The sequence below is a fragment of the Engystomops pustulosus genome, chromosome 7 (assembly GCF_040894005.1).
Source record: "Engystomops pustulosus chromosome 7, aEngPut4.maternal, whole genome shotgun sequence".
Classification (NCBI taxonomy): Eukaryota; Metazoa; Chordata; class Amphibia; order Anura; family Leptodactylidae; genus Engystomops; species Engystomops pustulosus.
Genome location: NC_092417.1, coordinates 43478012 through 43501426, shown reverse-complemented (window position 1 = coordinate 43501426; position 23415 = coordinate 43478012). Strand labels below are relative to the sequence as shown.

Genomic DNA, 23415 nt, shown 5'->3' with positions numbered 1-23415 from the left:
GCCGGCCCCCAGTAGTATACAGCCAGCCGGCCCCCAGTAGTATACAGCCAGCCGGCCCCCAGTAGTATACAGCCAGCCGGCTCCCAGTAGTATACAGCCAGCCAGCCCTTAGTAGTATACAGCCAGCCAGCCCCTAGTAGTATACAGCCAGCCAGCCCCTAGTAGTATACAGCCAGCCAGCCCCTAGTAGTATACAGCCAGCCATAAAGGAGTTGTCCCCGGTCAGCAAATAATTAATATTGTTATTTTCCAATATACTTTCTGCATTAGTTCTTCACAGTTTTCTAGATTTCCACTTGCTTAAATTCAACAGGAAGTTAAATTGTTCACTTCCTGGGAATAAAAACTGATCCGTGGTCATGTGATGTCATACAGGTGCATAGCTTGTTAGTTTCACAGAGAGTAGTCAGAGATGTGTGATCCATCGTCACGATTCGTGTACCTGTGTGACGTCACATGACCCAAAGAAGCTTATATTTCAGAATAGGCGTATAAATGATGTCCCCTGTGAGTTATAAAGTGGTAAAATCTGAAGCCCAATTATAATTTAAATAGATTTAATTTTATTGTTTACAAGTATATTCCCTAGATAAGGTTGGAACTCTCCACCAGATAAGTAGAAGATTTGGATCGAGCAGCACTTGAAGAAAAGGAAACTGGTTTAGGCCATTATAAGATGCGTCAAGTGTTAAAGGAAACCTACCACTTCGGATAGGGCTTCTAAGCAGTACATGCGGCTTATCTTCGTTATGTTTTTAAACTGTTTTAAAGCATTTAAAACTTTATTAATGTTTATATCCGAACTAGCTTCCCCGCACCGTGGTCCGCGCTTGGCGCACCATGCCCGCGACCACTTCCTATTCAGGCACACGCGCGGTCGCGCGCATGGTTCGCCGAGCGCGGACCACGGTGCCGGGAAGCTAAACAGGATATAAACATTAATAAAGTGTTAAAATGCTTTAAAACAGTTTAGTGCTGCTTAGAAGCCCTATCCGAAGTGGTAGGTTTCCTTTAAGGAAAAGACCTTGGTTCACCAACTGTCTCATTAGCATAAAGAGTAAACTGGCAATATCTTGGAAATGGGATAATGGACAGAAATGATACAGCTGAAAATAATAGTGCATTTCATTGCTACATACTGCCAACAGATTATAACATTTTGGTGGAGGTGGTAGACTCCTTTTAAAGGAAATCTGTCATTACAAATTGGCCTAATAAACCATGTTGTCAAGAAGCTTAACAGTTTCTAGATCATGTTTGTTTCATGGCCCAGCTTTGTGGCATCATCCAGAAAATCAGTGAGCTGAAAATTGGTTGTATTAAGTCAGGGAGGTGGAGGCAGTCAAGCTCTCCCTGCCTCTGAACTCCTCCTCCTGTGATTCACATCATGTTTTGGACTTCAAGAGGTCTGGTCAATGATGTCCCTGAAAACAGAACCATCAATAACAGTAAGGGGGTGTTCAAAGGCAGGGAGAGCTTGACTTCAGTGTTAAACTCTCCGCCTCCCTGACTTCATAAAACCAATTTATATCTCACTTCAAAGTTGATTTCCTTGATGATACCACCACACCAAACCTTAAAAGTAACATGATCTAGAAGAGTGGAGGCGAACCTATGGCACGGGTGCCAGAGGTGGCACTCAGAGCCCTCTGTTTGGGCACCCAAGCCATCAACAAAGCACTTGACATAGAACTCAAAGAATCATCCTGCAATCCCAGGAGAGTCAAGAAATGATGCTCTCAGTGCTATTTTAAATCAACACATTCTTGATAGCTTGGGACTGCAGGAAGAGGTAGAACATGTGGAAAATGGCGGATTATCTTAAGAGCTCCTCTAGGCCCCACATTTCTTCCTGTACAGGGGGACCATAGCGAGATGCTACAACATTTGTCAAAATTTGCCCTTCTTCTTTCAACTGTTTTGTTGTTTTAGAGGCCGATATGATTGAAAGTTGTGGTAGAACAGGTAGCAATACAGTACTACTTAAATTGCCGTGGTGGCACTTTGCAATAATTAAGTGTGTTTTGGTTGTAGTTTGGGCACCCGGTCTCTAAAAGGTTCGCCATCTAGAAGCTGTTCAGCTGTTTAACAACATACTGCTAGTTAATTAATCCAATTTCTGATGACGGGTTCCCTTATGTAGACAGGTGTGTCTTCTGCGTGTGTAAGTCTGTATTGCATTATTCTCATTATTTATTTATTATTTTTTGCTATCTGCATGTCATTTTCTTTTATCATGTCCACAAAAAAAGGATGAATAGAGAAAGAATTAGTACATGCTGCAACCGACATGTGAACATTCTCATAGAAATCAATGGGTCAGTATGCAATTCTTAAAAATAAATAAAGATAACATACTGATTCCAGCCTTAAGTAGATAAGAATGCATTGATTTTGAAATTCTCTAGATATTTCTAGCGCTTTTTTAGATGCTTTCAGTGGGTCTGCAGTAAATTAGCACTAAACCTCCTTCAAATGGGGTTTCTGCAGGTACTAGGGTCCGGTTTACATTGTATAGCATTGTTTCCAGAAAGTATAATGTTACTGTGTAACATCTTTAGAATAAAAAGATAAAAATAAGAATAAAAAATGGAGTCAAAATGAAAGACTAAAACCTAGTCCAACCTGAGGTAGGCGAACTTGGAGAGTCATTTACTGAAATATTTAAACCTTCTATTTTTGCATTGTCTAATTGAATGTGAAATTAGATTTTAGTTATGTTTTAAGTGAATCATAAAGAGATCTCTTACAAAGACAGGCGTTTTTTAAAGAGCCATCACCAGAATTTTACCCACCAAACCAACAATACCTGCTTGTAAAGGGTTACAAGTCCTTCCCGTATCACCTAAAATTAGCTGCCAGCGGGGCACTGTACCTTAATTTCAGCCATTCTTCAAATATGCAAATTATCTTACTTGACTGTTTTATTCGAGATATGACTCTTCTCTTCTCCCAGGCTGCCCGTGAACCACGCCCCCTTATTTTAACTGATCGCTCTGTGTCTCTTTAAATCACTACCCTGCCTCTTTGTACTTGGGGACTGTCTGCCACTATTCAACTAGACACATATAAAGCTCTATTTATTTATAGGAAATATTGTGTAATTTTTTTGAGACGGTGACTTGTCATATTCATGCCACGTGACCAGGGTGTTGTCATCCAATGTCCTATACCCTTTACATTTGCAAAATGTACTCCATGTATGTATCTGATCACATGAAATCACAGCAGCCTCTATTCAGGATGAAGAGCAGTAGAAGTCCATAGAGACTGCTGTGACTTTGTGATCAGATACATACATGGTGTACATTTTGCAAATTTAAAGGGTATATAGGACCTAAGATAACAACATCACCTTGTTTACATGACATGAACTGCTGAATAGTAAGAAGGAATAAGGCATGGGTAGGAGCAGATGGGAAAGCTGGTAGAGTCGGTCACGCCCCTCTGATGGCAGTTAGGATAATATAAAGTTGATTTATGGGGATGTAAGGGAAACCAATATTTTTCTAAAAGTAAGATGTCACTTAATAGGGCTCTATAGGAAGCTGTCACCAGCTGTATTTGTGAAAATGTGGTGACAGGTTCCCTTTAAATTATTATTATTAATAATAATACAGGTTGTCCCCTACTTAAGAACACCCGACTTACAGACGACCCCTAGTTAAAGACAGACCCCTCTGCCCACTGTGACCTCTGGTGAAGCTCTCTGGATCTTGTATGTAACCCGGGGACTGCCTGTAGCGGTAGTATGTTAAGAAGAACCAATGGAAATGTTGTGTTTTGCTTGGTATTGAATAAATGATGAGGTATTATATTATACATGGCCACTATCTGCCATTATTCTTCTATCCCGCCATCAGGACAGGATTATAGCCTAATGAACTATTTAAGCCTATAAGCCTATACACCAATCACCCCGCTCTCTGGGGAGGGATGAGAAGATCAGCAGCGCAGCTCTCGACTAAGAACTTTTGCGCGTATTTTTTGGTGATTGGCTGTAGCTTCTAGCTCCCAGACTTTCACTGAGCAGAACTTCTTACATGTCATATGTTTTCTCAATTGATGGATTCCCTGTCTCCTAGTACTGAATGCTGAATGGCGTTGGTACAGGGAATCTGTCAGGATGACTTAGTACACTAAACCAGGTCTCCTCATCTCTGGTGGTCCCATTCCCTGTGCTGTGCTAGAAGGAAGCATGCCATAGGTGTGGCCCCTGCACATAGAAATAAGGTGCATTTCCATGGCTTCATGTACAGTACAGTACAGTGCTTCTTAATTTTTTTTAAATTGTGACTACAGACAGGGCTAATATAAACCAACAGTTCTTGATGGCTGAGCCATTTCCATACAAGTCAGGTGTCTGCTGAAGTATAAATGGCAGACACTTGCTGTGACGTTTGCTGTGAGTGAGATCTCAGATGTTAACTTTAATGGGTTTTTTTCAAGGAAGAAAGTTCTCAAATTTTAATTCTCCAATAAAGATCATTTTTTAACCCATTACTTTGCAATTTTAGTCAGTTTTATTGCTGTTTTTGGTCCTAACACTCCCTAGATAGGCCAGTGTAATAATCCAGAGTGGGGGCATTCCAGACCCTTTTTCACGATTCCTCTGCGCTATGAGATGCGGGGTTTAGCTACACTTTTATTTAGCTTCTGAACAGTCTACTAGTATCTGACACATAGAACAAGACAGATGAGAAATAATGAGATTAATGAGATGGATATAAAACACAATGGGGCACATTTACTTACCCGGTCCCGCCGTGATCCCGTGGTGCGTTGTCAGACGAGGATTTGGGTCCGGCGCGATTCACTTAGATCGTGTGTCCGAGTTCCTGCATGTGTCACTGCTGCGCTGAGGTCCGCTGGAGTTCACCTGTTTCTTCACGGTGCATGCGAGTGCTGATCTTGCGACACATTTCCTTTTTTAAATACCGCGGTTTGTCCAAATCCGTCCGGTTGTCCGACGGCCACGGTCCCCGATTTCTGTCGCATGCAAGCAGCCGCCGATGCGCCACAATCTGATCGCATGCGCCATAAACCCGGGGCAAAAGAGAAATATTCGGGAAACCAGACGAAAGTGCGGCGTTCGGAGCCTTAGTAAATGAGCCCCAATGAGACTCTCAACTCTGCTATCTCATCTAATCAATAAAACACACTGGGGCTTATTTACTCAGGGTCCCGCGGCCCCATTTTCATTGTGTTTCCTGACTTTTCGAGGATCGGATGGTGATTGTGTCACACACGATCAAATTTTAGCGCATCGGCACCGGCTTTCACGAAACAGAAATCATGGGTGGGGGGGATCCGACGGATTGGGTGATTTAACATTTAAATTTGCGTTGCAAGCCAAGCACTGACATGCATCGGGAAGAAGAAGGTGAACTCTGTCGGACCTGAGCGGGGAAGCGACACATGCAGGATATCGGGCACAAGATCTTCTTGAATCGTGGCAGATGTGCATTCTGGTGGACACTCCAGATTGGGGATTGTGTATGACTAGGTAAGTAAATGTACCCCACAGTCAACTCTGCTTATCTGAGTGTAGCTAGTAAAGCAAGTCTCTGCACACTGCTGCTTGCCGGCAGGAAGTGCCTGTGTCTGAGCTGGTCTTGTAATGCAGGGGGAGGGGCAGGAAGCAGAGAGAGAGCACTGCAGTGTGCAGACAAAAGAAGCTATTTATGAGAAGAATGCAGGGGCAATGGAGCGTGCCAAGGAGGTTAAAATGTTGATACTATTAATTTTCATGACTTCCTGTAGCAGCAACTTGATTGTAAGTTTTATTGTATGATGATGTAGGTACCTTCTTTTGGCAAATAAAATATTTAATTAATTAATAAAATGCAGGGGGCAACCAAAATTGTATACACCAGGACTGATGTTAGAATTATATCTGTGAAACGCTGCATTTTTGTTAATAACATTGAATGTGCTATTTTGTTATCCTGCGTATATTTAAGACTCTTGTCTTCCTGGCAATACACCTTTTAACAGGGATATCCCTTTTGAGCAAGGACAGACCATCATTGGTGGTCAGTGATCTGTTTCCATGGCATTCATGGATATGGAATGAATAAGATAAAGATTTTTTTTTTAAATTTAATTATTTTTTAAAAAGCTGTAACAGAAAAAAATTTGAAAATGTCTAATTCACCACTTTATATTGAAGTTTAATAAAATGTTAACAAAAGGTTTTACAGTTTCTGAAATGTGGTATCTCTGTTAATATTCCATATTTTCCGGGCCATTAGGCGCACCGGAATATAAGGCGCATCAGTCCGATGCGCCTTATATATGTAATAATTCCATATATAAGGCGCATCGGACTATAAGGCGCAGGGTCCGGGGGCGTGGCGGAGGTCCGGGGGCGGAGCGGAGACCCGACTAGAAGAGACGCGACGCGACCCGAAGACGAGACCCGACGAGACGCGGCGACGCGGGGAAGGTGAGGGGGAGGTGGAGGAGGGCAGCGGACCATACTTACATAGGTCCCCGCTACCGGAGACAGCAGATCTCCAGCGGGAACTGCAGACCGACGCGGCAGAAGTTGTTCGTGCCGCGTGGTCTGCAGTTCCCGCTGGAGATCTGCTGTCTCCGGTAGCGGGGACCTATGTAAGTATGGTCCGCTGCCCTGCGCCATACATAGGGCGCACCGGACTATAAGGCGCACTTTGGATTTCCAAGGAAATCCAAGGCTTTTATGTGCGCCTTATAGTCCGGAAAATACGGTACTGATCCTCAGAATAAAGAGGATATTGAAAAAATTGCAACCCCATTTGGAAATGTACAGGGTCTCCCCAGTGCCTTATATGAAATATACTACTGGCAATAGAAGGTGATACTTTTCCTTCAAGAAACAAGCCCTCAACTAGGAAGGAAGAAATGCATTGGTGCACATTCTTTGTCATTTTTTGGATTTTTATGTTTTTTCTAGGGGAAATTACAAGTCGTTGGTCGAATTTGATGGACATGATATATAGACATTTGATGGATATATGGACATTTTTCTACCCTATTAACTATGTAAAGTACCATGACAACTCCCTTGGCTTGTATGCCCCTGAAAACCAAGGATATCAGGGGCGCAACAACTATCAAAGAAGTTGGTGGTCCTCTGTATATTCCTCCTGGAAATTTGAAACTGGGAATTACCAGTTGGGAGGTCTCCTGGCATAGCCTGACATTGTCCAATTAGCACACGCAGTGTAAGAAACTCTACATTTTGTTATTCCATTTATTGGATGGAAAAAAACGGGAACTGTACAATGCAGGTTCTAAGAGAAGATGCTCCAGAATGGTAATTTCATGGGGTATTTGAGTATTCAATAAAACATGGTGACAGGTCCCCTGTAATAAAATGTTGCACATTTTCCCTATTACCCAGCTTTTAGTTATTTACTAGTATTGTGTTGTAGAGAGAAACAAATAATTAAATGTGCTCCATCATCTGTTCGCCTTTTTATAGCTTCCAAGATTTTCCGTCAGAAACCTTTATGTCTGCAATTAAATCCTCCTCATCTTGTGTCTGTAAAATTGATTGTTCTTGATGAAGAAAACTGCAGTGATGCATCCTGAACCCATCACTGAGTACGGGAAAAGCAATAAAAACTGAAAATGATGGTAGACAGACTTAAAAGGCACTTTTAAAGTTGCATAATGTTGTGTGTGTCACGTCATGTGTAGATTTATTTAGCATTTTTAAGTTCTGACTTAAAGGGAACCTGTCGCCAAGAGAATGCTGTATAATCTGTAAACACTATGTTATAGAGTAGGATGAGCTGTAGAAATTTTACATAGTATCCTATCTGCAGGCAGAATGTTATAGAGCAGGAGGAGCTGAATAGATTGTACATAGTGTCCTATCTGCAGGCCACATGTTGTAGAGCCGGAGGAGCTGAGCAGAGTGTACATGGTGTCCAATCTGCAGGCAGCCTGTTATAGAGCAGGGGAAACTGAGCAGATTGTACATAGTGTCCTCTTTGCATGCAGCATGTTATAGAGCAGAAGGAGCTGAGCAGATTGTACATAGTGTCCTCTTTGCAGGCGGTGTATTATAGAGCAAGAGAAACTGAGCACATTGTACATATTGTCCTCTCTGCAGGCAGCATGTTATAGAGAAGAAGGAGCTGAGCAGATTGTACATAATGGGGGAGATTCATTAAGACTTAAAGGGATATTCCGGGAATATGAACGTCTGACACAAAAACCAGTGATGATATAAATAAATGAATACAACAATACTCAATGTCATTAGTCACAAAACGGAGCTTAAATAGTTTGATTTTATGATTTACAAAATTATGGCCTCTCTAAAGTAGGTGGAGTTATCACCAAGATGGCCGCCACTGGAAAGTACAAGTCCCATGATTCTTTAGTTCTCAGTAACTCCTCCTCCCTCTTATGCTCTGCTCCCAGTGATGATCTATAACAGGTTTTCTTGCTCTGTTACCATAGTAATGATGTGTAACTGCCATCACCACAACACTGGCCATACTGGATGCACTGCAACCAACCGACTACAGCCAAATATAGTGGTGATCACATGACCTGCCCAGACAGGTGCAGGACATGTGATGTGGACATGTGACCAGCGGCCATCTTCTTTTCTGCGACAGACCGCGCGGAGGAAATTAACAGACTGATTAAAGGGCCAGTAGCATTTTAATTCTTCATTACAGTCTATGTCACCAGCATTTTCTGCTAAGGGGAGCAAAATTTTAAATAACAACTAATTAAACATTAGCTTATATTTTGAGTGCCCACTTGTATATGAATTATGCTGATTCCTGGAATACCCCTTTAAGTTTTTAACGCCAGTCTTAAAACTCTCCCCGCCAGCGGTCCTTCATCCATATTCACCAAGAGGCTCCGGCCTCTTAGTGAATATGGGCGCAAACTCCGCCAGTTCCGATCTTTAGACCAGATCATACATGGAATTTGTTGCTAAAGTTTCTGCCGATTTTTCTGGCAGAGACTATAGTAAATGTGATGGGCTTGGGTGTTCATGCCTCGGCCTGGTCTCGGCCCCGACACTCCCATTGTAGAGCACGGGTTGGAGAAACTCCGAAACTGGCAATGAGAAGGTGATTCATATGATTTCTCCGCCAAAAAAGAAGCCATGATGAATCTCCCCCAATATCCTGTCTGCAGGTATAGAGCAATGAGTTGTTGAGCAAGTCTCAACTTTTGCAATAAGTAGAAGGCTAGCGGACAGCCTGATCAGGAATGGCTATCTGCATACACACTATTACAGGAAGAATGATAGCACTGCCTCTATGATTTCTCAGGAGAGCACCCTGCTCTATAACACTCCACTTGCATATTTGACTGTATATTTTAATGACTGTTTCCTTAAACACATGTGTAGAGAAAATTTCCTGTAGGGTGAGCTGGTGCCGGAGCTTACCTTAGCGAGTGTTTTAAACCGCTATATCGCGGTTTAAACACATTATGATTTACAGCCCCGAGGCAGCTTCGGCGCTGCGTGCGGCCGTGCGCGCGTGACGCCTCCGGCACTTCGTATGGAGGCGCGCGCGCGCACGGCCGCGCACAGCGCCGAAGCTACCTCGGGGCTGTAAATCAAAAAGCGGTTTAAAACACTCGCTAAGGTAAGCTCCGGCACCAGCTCACCCTGAGCTGGTGCCCGGTGTTTACATCTCATACCTACCTTCAGAAGTGGTAGGTTTCCTTTAAGCGAAAACATACAGGTTCATAAATCATCCATGGCTCCATTGCTATCTTCCTATGTTAAAAAAACTTGATTAGTATGTTTCTAGACTTCACACGAAGGGTCTTCCACTCAGCTAAACTCATCCTCTTCTCTATTCTAGGGAAAGATCATGTCTGTCGTTTCATCGGATGCGGGAGGAACGATCGATTTAATTATGTAGTCATGCAATTACAGGTGAGATTGCTACATAGTTGTACAGTTACAGGTAGATGTGCAAATGTTTAGATACCTGCTAAGGGCTTCAAGGAGGACACTTGTTGTGTTTGGTACAAATAAAAACCCTTTGAAGAGATTTTAGGCAGAAATGCAACAGATAAAACGGACTGTCTGCCTGCGTATACTAATAGTGATGAGGAGCGTAAGCCTGTTCCTTTTCCTAGCATTTATTACGTCCAAACATAATTTTTTTTTTCGTGGCCTAACCTTGGGTTACCTAATTAATGGGTGCTGTCTTCCAGCCCTCCGCACCAATCAGGTGTTCTGTACCTGCTGCTATCTGCTGGGCAGGTAATACATCGTGTTCCCATTGAGTTGTATGAAAGCCAAGCCTGCAGTTCCTTACTCATCAGGTATTGATGCCGTTGGCTTATCCCTTTAAGGCCCACATGGTTTGGAGTCCTTAAGGTCACTGGCTGGAAATACTCTGGAGAGAAGATATCATGGCCATAGGTTGCATCATTTGCTTGCATACTATGATGTGAATGGCCCTCCATGATAACAAATTGGTTAAATTTTTGGAGCAATATCTCTCATCCTGCTATCTAGCGGCTATTGAGCCTTTATTCCAGTTACAAAACCGATGTAATAAGGTAAAGCTTCAGTCAGATGCTAACATTTAAAAAAAAAATAAATGGATGAGTGTATGTACACAGCCATCTTCTAAAATCTTCCCTATGGGATTTCATGCACAATATAGAAGACGCCCTCATACTACATGGCTGTTCATGGCTTGATACCCTCTACTCGCCAGAGTGATATCCTGCCAACATGGAGCAGAACTAAAGGAAATTGGCTAAAGTAGCATATATTGTATTAATCATTTATGCTAAATTACATGACCGTTCTCTTTTTAGGGTCGAAATCTTGCAGATCTCCGACGAAGCCAATCCAGGGGTACTTTTTCTGTCAGCACCATGCTGCGACTTGGGCGACAAATCCTGGAAGCTATTGAGAGCATTCATTCTGTGGGCTTCTTACACAGAGATATCAAACCAGTGAGTACTGTATAGTGTGGAATAGATGCCTCTTATCAAGGCAGTAGACCTGCAATCTAATGTATGTACAATAAGAAGCAAAATAATGGCACATTTCGTGTATTAGTGTTGCCTTAATTAGGAAACCAGTATTTTCCGCACATTTACTTTTCTACAACAATGATCATTGACGTTCTGGGAGGTTGAGCTGTTGTGTCAGCAATGATTTGGATAATTGCATAGCTCATGTTAATTCTTCACTTCCAGTAATGTAAGCAAGTGGAGTGATAAATCCAGGGGTTAATATGCTCTATACAGTCATATGGATCAGTGAAGCAAGCATGAATCTGCACAACGTATAGAGTGTTGTATATTCAGGAACAACTGCCTCATTGTTTATACCCTACATGTGTCTGCCAAGAAAAAAATTAGACTGTGAATATCCTATATCTGGCTACTAAAATATAATGTATTATGTAATAACCGGAAATAAAATTTTGAGCAGACTTAAACACATAAAGGGCAACTACCACCAGGATGAAGGGTTGTATGCAAATGGGCCTGAGCACCTCAGGCTCATTGGCATACAGACTTTCATCCTGGTGGTTGATGCCCTTTAATGCTTTTAGAGGTATTAAGGTAGCGGTTCATTATTTTAGTTGCTTTTAAGGGGTATTCCTGCTCATAAATGATGAGTGATCTGCTATAACTCTGTCAGCGGTGCTCTCATCTTTGGAACCTCTACAGATCCTGAAAATGAGCAGTGGCCCTCTTAAATTTTCCTGTTCTGCAGATTTCTCAGCCACATTGGTGTGTGGGTAACTGATCCATTCACCAAAATGGAAGTGTGTGGGAGGAAAAGTAGAATTGTTAGAGTTACCAGAGGTCAGTTTATCAATCATAATGTATGGATCTCAATACAATGAAGCATTCACACACAACTGGGTGTGGGGGGACATGACCACGCAACTCAAAGCCGCCATCTTGGATACAAATTTTGCCCCTATTTCCCAGTCAGTTCCCCAATCCAAGGTTATATACTAAATGAAACCCTGTGGAGGGACATTTATCTGGGCTTGTTCACTGGCTTACAAGTCCTGAAATATTTGGATTTACTAGCGAGCCACAATTAGTTGGCATGGAGGGACATGCAGGGGGTTGCAACTGACGGTGCAGTGGGCTAAATTTTTATAAGCTTGTAACTTGACTTATAAGCAACATAAAGATCAGTTAGGGGCATAGTAGGAAAGGAAATTACTTGAAGCTGTACATCGTGGGGTGAATTTACCAAATCTGTCTATTGTATTTCATTCTATATTTTGAAAAAAAATTCTGAATAAAGATTAAAAAAAACTGATTATTTTGATTTCATTCATTATTAGTTGGATATACCATTTGTAATCTGCATATGCACATGTTAGTCTTGCTTGTCAGCTTTGGGGAAGTGATGTTGAGAAATTTCCTAATATATCATTGACAAGTTGAACAACCTATGAGTATTTTGTTTGTCTTATTAGCAGCTTTACCATTCACTAACACAATTCGTAAACTTTCATTTCGTATTTTCATGTTTTGATTTGTATACCGCACAAATGGCTTCATTCATTGAGTTCACACTTCGTAATTCCCCTTATTTTTCCTTGCAGTCCAATTTTGCAATGGGCCGCTTTCCCAGTACCTGTCGGAAATGTTATATGCTGGACTTTGGGCTCGCGAGGCAGTTTACAAACTCCTGTGGAGATGTTCGGCCGGTAAGTCAATCTAATTTATTGTTTTCAAAATTGTTGTTCTATATAAAACTTGCAGACCCGATCTTCAGCACAGTCTATTTTCTTCAGTTTGTACTTTTGTGACTGATCAAATTAAAATAAGGCCTATGTTAGATGCACCTAAGGTTCCTATGAGAAATGGAGAGGGAGATCTTGGTCCCTGTTGTGGATATAAAGGTGATCTGCTGCCTTAAAATGCATTTCAGAAAAATCTGCTTCTCTAGTCTAGTTGCAGTTTTAGAGGTAGGTGGCTGCAAAGTCACACTGTGTGCTTGTAGGACTTCCTGGAACTTCCCATCACTGAACTCCACATGTCTGTTCAGTTCAGTGATTTGCATAGCTCCCAACTGTCCCGACTTTGACGGGACTTTCCCGTTTTCCGTACCTCTGCCCCGCGTCACGGGCAGCTATGAGATTGTCACGGATTCTCCCCCCAGGTCCCGCTGTGTCCCCATAGTAAATACTTTGAAAGCCTGAACTCACAGTACAGAATGGCTTCTACAGACATCGGGAGGGAATCCTTTTCAGAGAAGTGTCGGCTTTAGCGGAGAGCAGGGACCACGTCATCAGGTCAGATCACCATCTGTCCATATATGGTCACTGCATCTCCTAGGCTTCCCCAGAGCAGACATCGGGCAGGGAATCCTTTTCAGAGAAGCGTCGGCTTAGCCTGAGAGCAGGGACCACGTCATCAGGTCAGATCAGCATCTGTCCATATATGGTCACTGCATCTCCTAGGGTTCCCCAGAGCAGACATCGGGGAGGGAATCCTTTTCAGAGAAGTGTCGGGCTTAGCGGAGAGAGCAGGGGGGAGCACGTCATCAGGTCTGATCAGCATCTGTCCATATATGGTCTCCAGGGCTTCTCCAGACACAAGCTCTTTATTTAATTAAATTAAATAAAGAGCTTTGCCCAGGCTGAGATTACACTGTGACACAGACTAATGCACTGATATATAGAGAGGGATCTTCTCAGAGATTATTATTGTAATTATTGAGACTATTATTATTATTATTATTATTATAAATTTTATTATTTTTATTATTATGGAGATGATTATTAATAATAGAAAAAATAATAATAATCATCTCAATAATAATAATAATCTCCATAATAATAATAATAATAGTCGCAATAATTACAATAATCTCTGAGAAGATCCCTCTCTATATACCAAGGCATTAACTCCTTAAGGACGCAGGGTTTTTTCGCTCATTTCTCGCTCTCCACCTTCAAAAATCCATAACTTTTTCATTTTTCCGTGTACAGACCTGTGTGAGGGCTTATTTTGTGCGTAACAAATTTTACTTTCCCGTAATGTTATTGATTTTAACATGCCGTGTACTGCGAAACTGAAAAATAATTCCAAATGTAGAAAAATTGAAAAAAAAAAAACGCACGTGCACGTTCTTGTGGGCTCAGTTTTTACGACTATGACTGTGCACTCAAAATAACACCTCAGCTTTATTCTTTGGTTCGGTGCGATCGTGGTGATACCAAATTTATATAGGTTTTATTGTGTTTTAATACATTTTAAAAAATTTAACAAATGTGTACAAAAAAGAAAACAAAAATTTGCCATTTTCTGAAGCTAATAACTTTTTCATACTTTGGCACACGGAGCTGTGTGAGGTGTCATTTTTGGCGAAATGAGGCGACGTTTTCATTGCTACCATTTTGAGGTCTGTGTGACATATTGATCATTTTTTATTCCATTTTTTATGTGATGTAAAAAGGTGTAAAAGTCGCATTTCGGACATTTGGGCGCCATTTCCCGCCTCGGAGGTCACCGCCGGCCGTAACCGTTTTTATATTTTGATACCTAATATATTATGTTTTATATCAGTTCTAGGGAAAGGGGGGTGATTTGAATTTTTAATATTTTATTAATTTTTTTTCTTTTTTAAACTTTTTTTTTCTTTTTTTTTTCACTATTTTTTTAGACCATCTAGGGTACATTAACCCTAGATGGTCAGATCGTTCCTATTATATACTGCAATACTTCTGTATAATACTTCTGTATTGCAATATATGGCATTCTTGCAGCTCATTCATTACAATGAGCCACTGGCTCATTGTAACGAATCTGCAGAAGCCAGATAGCTTCGGGTCAAACGAAGACCCGAGGCTACCATGGCAACCGATCGCCTTCCCCCCCGATGACGTTCGGGGGCGTGACGATCAAAATGAAGATGGTGGCGGCAACGGACCGGTTAATAGCCGCGATCGGTGCAAGCAACGACCGCGGTTATTAGCGGTGGGGGTTTGCTGCAATATGCAACAACCCCAACCCTTGTATGAAGAGGACTCAGCCCGGGAGTTAGTTACCAAAATTCTAATCCTTGATAATCACAGAGCTAATAGCTCAGTGGGTTGGGGCGCTGTGTTATTATTGTTCATGGACACTGCAGGTTCTAGGTTCAAATCCCAATGAGGAAATTTTTTTTTATTTTTCAATTGAGATGATTTTTATTATTATAATATGGCTAAAATTTGGGGCGTGGCCAGGGAGTGATTGGGGGTGTGGCTTAGGGGGGTCGCCGCAGCACGCTACGCGTGCCGCCATTTTGTCCCTCTTTCCCTTTCACAGATGTTGGGAGGTATGGATTTGGGTCTCTGGAAGCTGCAGTGCAGGGCACAGAGCTAGTTTCTTAGAGCAGATTTGCATGTGAGGCGTGGGTTTTAAACTGTTAATCCAGGGAATCTGCCTCAAAATCCAATCCGAAACCTCCATGTGGACCTATCCATAGAATGAACCGAAATAGATCAATAAAATCCTATTCACAATTTATATTTTATTCCCCATTTTCCATTGTATCACAATAATTTATATTAGCCCCAGTTGTGGAAAAACTGTCCATGTGCAAAACTTCTCTGAATCTACTAACAAGCAGCGCTGCAGCGCTTGGGCTTCCCGTGCGGCGGAGCTGCAGCGCTTGGGCTTCCCGTGCACGCGATCAGATTTTGGCGCATCAGCGCCAGCTTGCACGCCACAGAAATCGGGGGGGGGCGGGCCGTCGGACATCCCAACGGATTCGGACTACGCGGGGGATATAACATTTCAAATTGTGTCGCAAGACGTGCACTTGCATGCACCAGGAAGAAGAAGGTGAACTCCAGCGGACCTGGGCGGGGAAGCGACGGATGCAGGAACTCGGGGGCGCACAAGCTACATGAATCGCGCCAGACTTCATCTTCGTCGGACTGTCCAGATCGGGGATCGCGTCAGGACCGGGTAAGTAAATTTGCCCCACTGTGATGCTTAGAAAGAACTAACGTTTTTCTTTTTGACCAAAGATGTGAAGCATTCATTCCTATGCAAGAAAAATCAAAGCCATTAATGGATATGTTTTATTTTTTTGTGTTTTGCCAGTACTATGCGGCACTTAATTAATAATGAGCGTTGCAGAATTTAGATGGCAAAAATAGCAGGTGTACTGCGCTCGCCAACTGAGATGCCTGGTGCCATAGGACCCTCTCCAGCAATAACAGACATTCATTACACTGTTCTGTAACATTGCAGCGCTGAGGCTCCATAGGCAGCAGTGGCTTCGTAATCACGTTTAGCTTTGTTCTAGATGAGAGCTGAGAATTTGATTTGTTGCAGAACAGATTTGCATCTCCTGCTGGCAGAGTCCTAACTGGATTTGCATTCAGGCACCTGGCCTCTGCCAGGGAGTCACTAATGATCTGAATAGGAGTTTCTGGAGACACACAGAACGGGGAGGGGGGGGGGGGGAGTATAGAGTCTTTCTTTAGGCACTGTTCAACACAGACTTGTTAAGCGAAAATGACTAATTAAATTTTACGTCCTAGCTTCATTTCTTTCTTAATTCGTTTTAGAATTGAAGCTGTTGATGTTTTTTTTTTTTAAAGGGACACTGTCATCAGCTTTTACACCACTTTAACTTCCTGTCCCCTTAGGTAGGTTGTAAAAATGTCCTTTCTAGAATTCTGTCTTTTTAACTTTTTTAACTCACCCTTACCTTTAAAAAAAAAAAATCACATCATGATTTTGTGTGCTATAACTGCCCAAATCTGTGGTTATACAGCACACAGAACCACAACCATGATTGCGTTTTGAAAAACCATCTTTACAATGACACCAGAACCATGGATGCAGCTGCTATAGATCCCAAGATAGAGGTGTCTGAAGAGACACCACCCTTTAAAAAAAACAAAACAATCTCATATAAAATTGAGTCTTTTCTAAGTTGATTTGCATATGACTTTTTAAACGGGTGATTTTTGACAGAAGGAAAGCTGCAAAGAAAGGCCTTCCAGGAAAAATGATATTCATGACCTATCAATAGAATAGGTCATCAATATCAGATTGTTTGGTGGATATGTGGGTCAGAGGCTCCCAAACTAAATTGTAGCTGAGCTGTAGTTTTTGGTGTTGGCCACAGTACAAGAAACCGAGCTATTATTACTCCACCTCCTGAAGACTGACGATATTGGCCAATTACCTCCCCTACTGTCCAGGATCATTTGTTAGTGTGATATTACTAATTACTACTTAAAGGACATCTGCCACCAGGATGAAGGATGGTAAACTAAGCACACTTGACATACTGATGTGTGCCCCCTTTGGCAGGATCTGTTCTTCTTTATGCTAATTACAATTATGCAAATGAGTGCAAAGGACTCCAGGCTCCATTAACACAAATGGAGACTGGAGCCCCTCAGTCTTATTTGTATAATTTTAAAGCCTTTTTTCTTAAAGAGGACCTGTCACCTGTAAAAACAGCACTAGCACTACTAAAGTAAGCAGCTCCTAGTGCTAAAACAGACACTGTCGCGCGGTACAATAGAAAACACCGGATTGCACTAAGTGGTCGGACGTATTCATGAGGGGGGCGGTCCGAAACGCTGCCTCTCCCCCAGACCGCCCCACACTCCATACGCCGCCCGGCGTTTTCTATTGTACAGCATGGCAGTGTTATCACAGGTCTTCTTTCAATAACAGAGTATAAGAAGCCTAAAGAAGAGCAGATCCTGATCCAGATGTCAGTGTGTTTGGTTTACCATCCTTCATCCTGGTGGTAGATGTTCTTTAAAATGTGACTTATTTCCACCTATGAGCACTCAGACACAGTGGAGCTTATCATCAAAATCTTATTTACAAATTAATTTCCTTTTTGGGGAGTTATCAAGCACAGACTGCAAAGTGACCACTTCATCTGTAAAATTGGAGGAAATGGTCACTTCTACAGAAAGGAGGTGGTAATTTAGTAGTCTGTGGTTAATCTCAATCCCCCCCCATTTACCCCCCCCCCCCCCCCAAAAAAAAAAAAGAGAAAGGAAATTGGTTTGAAAAATAGATTTTGATCTAGTTGTACATTTTCTTTATACGGATTGAGCTACTTACTTGTCGTCCTCTATTCTGCACTTCATCTTCGCTGTCATTATAACTTCTCATTACCTGTAGCACCCAGCACTCCCATGCAGCGGTTCCCACATGTTCTCCTGTATCATGTCTGATACTCATGTCATGTTCTGTATGTGATGAATATTAGTCATAGGTGCTCATTGCAAACAGCAGATACTTCAGCATGTCTGTGGGTTCCTGACATTATTATGGTGGGTGTGTGGGAAGGATGTCAACAGAGATGACATTGGAAAAATGTAAGTGCGTTGCATATGCTCTGAGCCTTTATTTAGGACGTATATTTTGTCATATGTCAAAACATCTCGCCATATCTGATTATGCTAATTTATTTAGACTTGGCAGCCGGTTGTTTGCAGCGCTTAGCCAAACCTTCACCTTCCTGGATTTTAGTAAACCAGACAGACATAATTTTGTTTGATCAGATTACGTTTTATATTATATGGTTGAAATGTTTAACTTGTAGCGATTTTAGAATTTTGTCAACTTGGGCAGCAGCGCTGGGCCCACGGCCATCTTAACCCTTCATCAAGTGTAATAATAAAGAGGGGATCCTCCAGCCCCAAAATCTTCATACTGCCGACTCTCAACACACTGTCAACCGACTCTCAACACTGTACACTTTAAATGAAATCTACCGGCAGGATCAAGGGTTGTAAACCAAGCACACTTGCATACTGGTGTGTGTGCCCCCTCTGGGAGGACCTGTCGGTAGTGTGCTTAGTTTATGGTTCAATAATGTTTTTATTATTTAATTTGCACATTAACAAGTGTAAAAAGTTATGACAAGCAATTCAAGAGTAGAGGTATCATTATGCTGAATGCTTAGAATGACAGAATTGAGTGCATAATGAGATTGAATATATTAGAACAGAAAAATAACAAAAGAGAAAAACTATCACGGTCCAGAACAAAAGAGACCATGAACAATAACTCAATTAACATGTACAGACAACATAGAGACGAAAGACAACATGGAGGGTGGGGTAAAAGGGGTGTGTGAGTGGGGAGGCAGGGGGGGGGGGGGTAAGAGGCTATCTTATATCCAAGGATAGGACCATAGGATGCTGGGTCGCTAGTCTGTAGCCAGACTTCCAAGGCCGGTTGGGATCTAAAGGAGATCCAGGGGCTCCATGTTTTGTAGAAATTGTCATGCTTACCCTCATCATTAGCCTTTAATTCCTCCATGTGTAAGATTACATTCAGTGTTTCCACCCACTGAGCTTTAGTAGGTGGATTGGGGGATCTCCATAGCCTTGGGATTATCTGCCTAGCTGCCACCAGTAGTGTGCTTAGTTTAAGTTTGTGTATACCTGTACTTATACCCTGTATAATACAATTTGTATCATCAAGCTATAATTATATGAGTGCAGTAATGCATACATGTTTGTTAAATTAAAAAAAAAAAACAATTAAAAAGAAAGTGATAAAAAAAAAAATCTTGATCCTGGAGGTAGATTTCCTTTAACCGTTACATGCACTGCGACTTACTATAATATCTTGGTGTTGGGGAGGGGGGGGTGTGTGTATGAAAGAGCTCACAGGCTGAGCTCTCTCCTTACACAGCGGGTGTCAGCTGTATAGTACAGCTGACACCTGCCTATTACCGCCACAGTTGGTGCCAGCACCGAACACAGATCCTAACTTACCACCTGATGGGCGCCACTATCTTGGTTGGGCGATCGATGCCCCCGTGACATCATCTGGGGGTGGCGATCTGTTACCATGTACAGTAGTTGATAAAAAATCAGGACCAATGACTGCGCTTCTCAGTGTTGATGTATGCGAGGATGATGCGTTTCGGGAGCGTACTGCTCCCTTCCTCAGGTCCGTACAATTTTTACACAGAGTTCTGTTATAAAAAAAATATAGTATATATAAAAAATGATAAATATAATAATATAATAAAAGAAAAAACAGATACATAAATACTTTGTTAAAATTCATATCAGAGATAAAAATTCAGAGACATAAATGTGGATACCAATTTCAATTCATGACAGTTCTGCTCAAGATGGTATAAAAATATAAAGGAACATAAATATCGATAGTAGTTAATAATTCAATATTGGAATAGCAATAGTGGTGGCACATAATAACATGGAATAAGGCAAAAGTAACTAACTGGTGTTGTCTTAGCCTGTCCTGTCCTTAGGGCATCAATTCTTCCCTAAGATGGTATTGATTCTAAGGGCAGAGGTATAGGCATACGTTTATGGTTATTTGATAGTGGATTTTATGTGGGGGGGATTTAAGAATAAAGCTTACCCTAGAGGTAGTGACGATCACTAGTACCGCTAATACAGCCTGTATGTAGGGTAGTTGTAATCCGTACCTGTGCGTCCCTGTTATGAGAAAGGTAGGGATGACAAGGTTGGTCCGGTTGGTGTGTAGTCCAGCTAGGTAAAAAGTGAGACTTACTCTCTTACTGATCTGTTACCATGGCAACCTACAATCTCGTAGAAACCCGTAGGTGAGCCATGTGTAATGATATCCAATAGCCTGCAAATGGTAGGCTATTAGTTATCATCATCAAAATTTCTATATACTTCAATACAGTAGTATTGCAGTATATAGTATGAGCAATCAGACCCTGTAGGGTTAAAGTACTCCGGAGGGTCTGAAATAATAGTAAAAGAAATTTAAAAAATATTTAAAAAATAAAAAAAATTCTAAAAGTTGGAATCGCCCCTCTTTCCCTAGATCACATATAAAAATTAAATAAACAGTAAAAATCATGCACATTATTCTATCAAAACAAATTTATAAATAAGATTAATTCCGTCTGTGAACACCATAACGGAAGATAGCGCGTAAATGCCCAATAGCCACCTTTTTGCCATCTTTCCATCCATGAATGTTTGAATAAAAAATTATCGAACAGTCATATAGGTTGCTATAAATTAAAACACCAGTATGTACCACAAAAAATGAAACCTTATACAGGTCCGTACACCAAAGTGTGAAAAAGTTATTGGCCTCAGAATTTGGCAAAATTTTTTATTTATTTTTTTGTACAAAAGATTAAATATTTTTTTAATTTACTAAAACTTAATAAAACCTATATACATTTCTTATCCCTGTGATCGTATCGATCCAAAGAATAAAGAGGAAGTCTCATTTAAAGCACAGAATGAAAGCCATAGAAACCAAGCCCACAAGAAAACGCTACAAATGTGATTTTTTTTATTTTTTTATTTTGTTGATTTTATCGCACTTGGAATTTTTTCCAGCTTTCCAGTACATTGCACGGCATATTAACAACAGTTAACAAGCCTTCACTAATAAAAATAAAAAGGTTAGCAATTCTGGAATGGGGGGAACAAAAAACAGAAATGCAAAAACAAAAAAGGGATGAGTCCTGTAATGGTTAAAGGTCTTCCAATGGACCTTATACTGAGGAACTGAAAACCAACAGAACAGACTCCCATCCTACTTTCCCTCTAAGCGGCAGCCCTTGTCTTTCGAGGTATTTGATAAGACCTGCATCCTCAGTACCACTGTTATCTAGAATGGGAGTGGTAGTTGGAACTGAGCTTTATTAAACTTTATTAAAGTCAATGGTAACACTGAAAATAGCCGAGCAAAGCTTTTCTATCTTTAGATGTATATCTTACCAATAATCGGCTGCTATTAGTCAATCATTCATCTGTATATTGGCAAACAAAATTCTGCTCTGCGCCAACACACATTGTTCGCTAAATATAGCGACATACATAGCGCCATTGATTTCTGTTCTCTCTACTCTTCTCATTCTAATTATTCTTGAATTATTAATTAATGTACCAGGCAGCTGTAGTTTTAATTTAAGATTTAATTACTAAGTGCTCTTAAGCATTGTAGTGACGGTCTCCATTTGTCTTGTGTGTTTTGGATGCCTTATAAGTGGTGATAACTGGACAAGCTGAAACTCTGGTTTGGCCAGACCCCAATTTAAATTTTGGTACAAACCAGTAACACCCGTGATGGGGCTGGCACAGATTTATTTTTTTTAACTGGCATTTATTTTAACTGTTTTTAAATTACACAGGCAAAGTAGCAAGCGGGATTTAAAGAGAACCTGTCACAACACATTCACATATACAGCTAATGACAGGTTCCCATAGGGCCCTATTAACTACATGACACACGTTCTTTTAGCTAAAAATTGTTTCGCTTATATTCACATAAATCAACTTTATCTTCTATTCCCTGGAATCAGACAATGCTTGTCCAGCCCCTCCCAACTACTTCTCCCCATGTTCTATGCCTCTTCTCAGCATGTCATTTGACATCATCACATGTCCATTTGCAAACTGTACACTATGCATATATCTGATCACATGAAATCACAGCAACCTCCATGGACTTCTGCTCCTCCCAATTCTCCACGGATTTCTACTTCTCCCTGTCATCTGTGGAGGCTTCTGTGATTTCATGTGATCAGATACATACATGGGTTAGATGTTGCAGATGTAACAGGACCTATGATGATGTCATCCTGGTCACATGACTATGTGCCCAATGATGTAACAGAGCTCTCCATACAGCAGAATATCATAGCATGTCAATCAGGAATAAGTAGGCAGGGTAATGTAAGTAAAATTAACTATGCAGGACTCGCATGAGCTGAATATGAGGTTACAAACTGATTTTTATAACATTGAAGTCTTGGAAAGGAACCTTTTAAGAATAAGGACAATGCTTTTTAATCATTGTTTTTAATAAGTCTTTATTTTGGTTGGGTTAATTTGCATGACAGGTTCGCTTAAAATAACCCAGGTCCGCACGCACGTCATCATTTTAGTGGTACTGCCTGCACCAATTGCGGGCGATAATGGCGATGAGACATTTTCTTAGGGTTCATTCCTCTGTGTGCTGGAGAGGAGGTGACCCCTCCTCCCTCCATAGAAAACAGCGGCGCGCGGCCACACACTCGCAGAAAGATAGAGCAGGACAAGTCTCAAATAATGATGCAGCATAGAATACATCTTAATTAACCTTTCTAAAGGTGATTTGGCCTCTTCAGTGTTAACACAGAGCTACCTACCTTAAAAGGTTTGTCCTTTTTCGGCAAATGACTGATATTGTTTGTGTAATGAAAAGTTATACTGTTTTCCAATATACTTTCTGCACCGCTCTCATTGTAGCCGCTACACTTTAAACCGTATCATTCTTGCTCAGTGTATAGTATAGCTCAGATCTGCAGATGTTTCAGATGTCAAACCCCTTCCACTCATCTAATAATGACCTGACCTGTGGAGAGGTCATTAATAGTTTAAGGGGCACAAATCCTATTTACGTTGAAGACGTGCCTGCAAGTGAGCAGACCACTGTGAATGTGGACATGAG

General features: G+C 41.3%; 1 protein-coding gene across 2 annotated transcripts in view; it reads left to right on the top strand.

Annotated features, from left to right (window-relative positions):
- Positions 1 to 23415, top strand: part of TTBK2 (tau tubulin kinase 2) — an 85212-nt gene that overhangs the window by 41627 nt on the left and 20170 nt on the right. For both annotated transcript variants that reach the window (XM_072115648.1, XM_072115649.1), the window contains exons 4-6: positions 9834 to 9907; positions 10807 to 10947; positions 12573 to 12677. In XM_072115648.1, coding sequence (XP_071971749.1) covers positions 9834 to 9907; positions 10807 to 10947; positions 12573 to 12677 — 320 coding nt within the window. The remainder of the gene's footprint in view (positions 1 to 9833; positions 9908 to 10806; positions 10948 to 12572; positions 12678 to 23415) is intronic.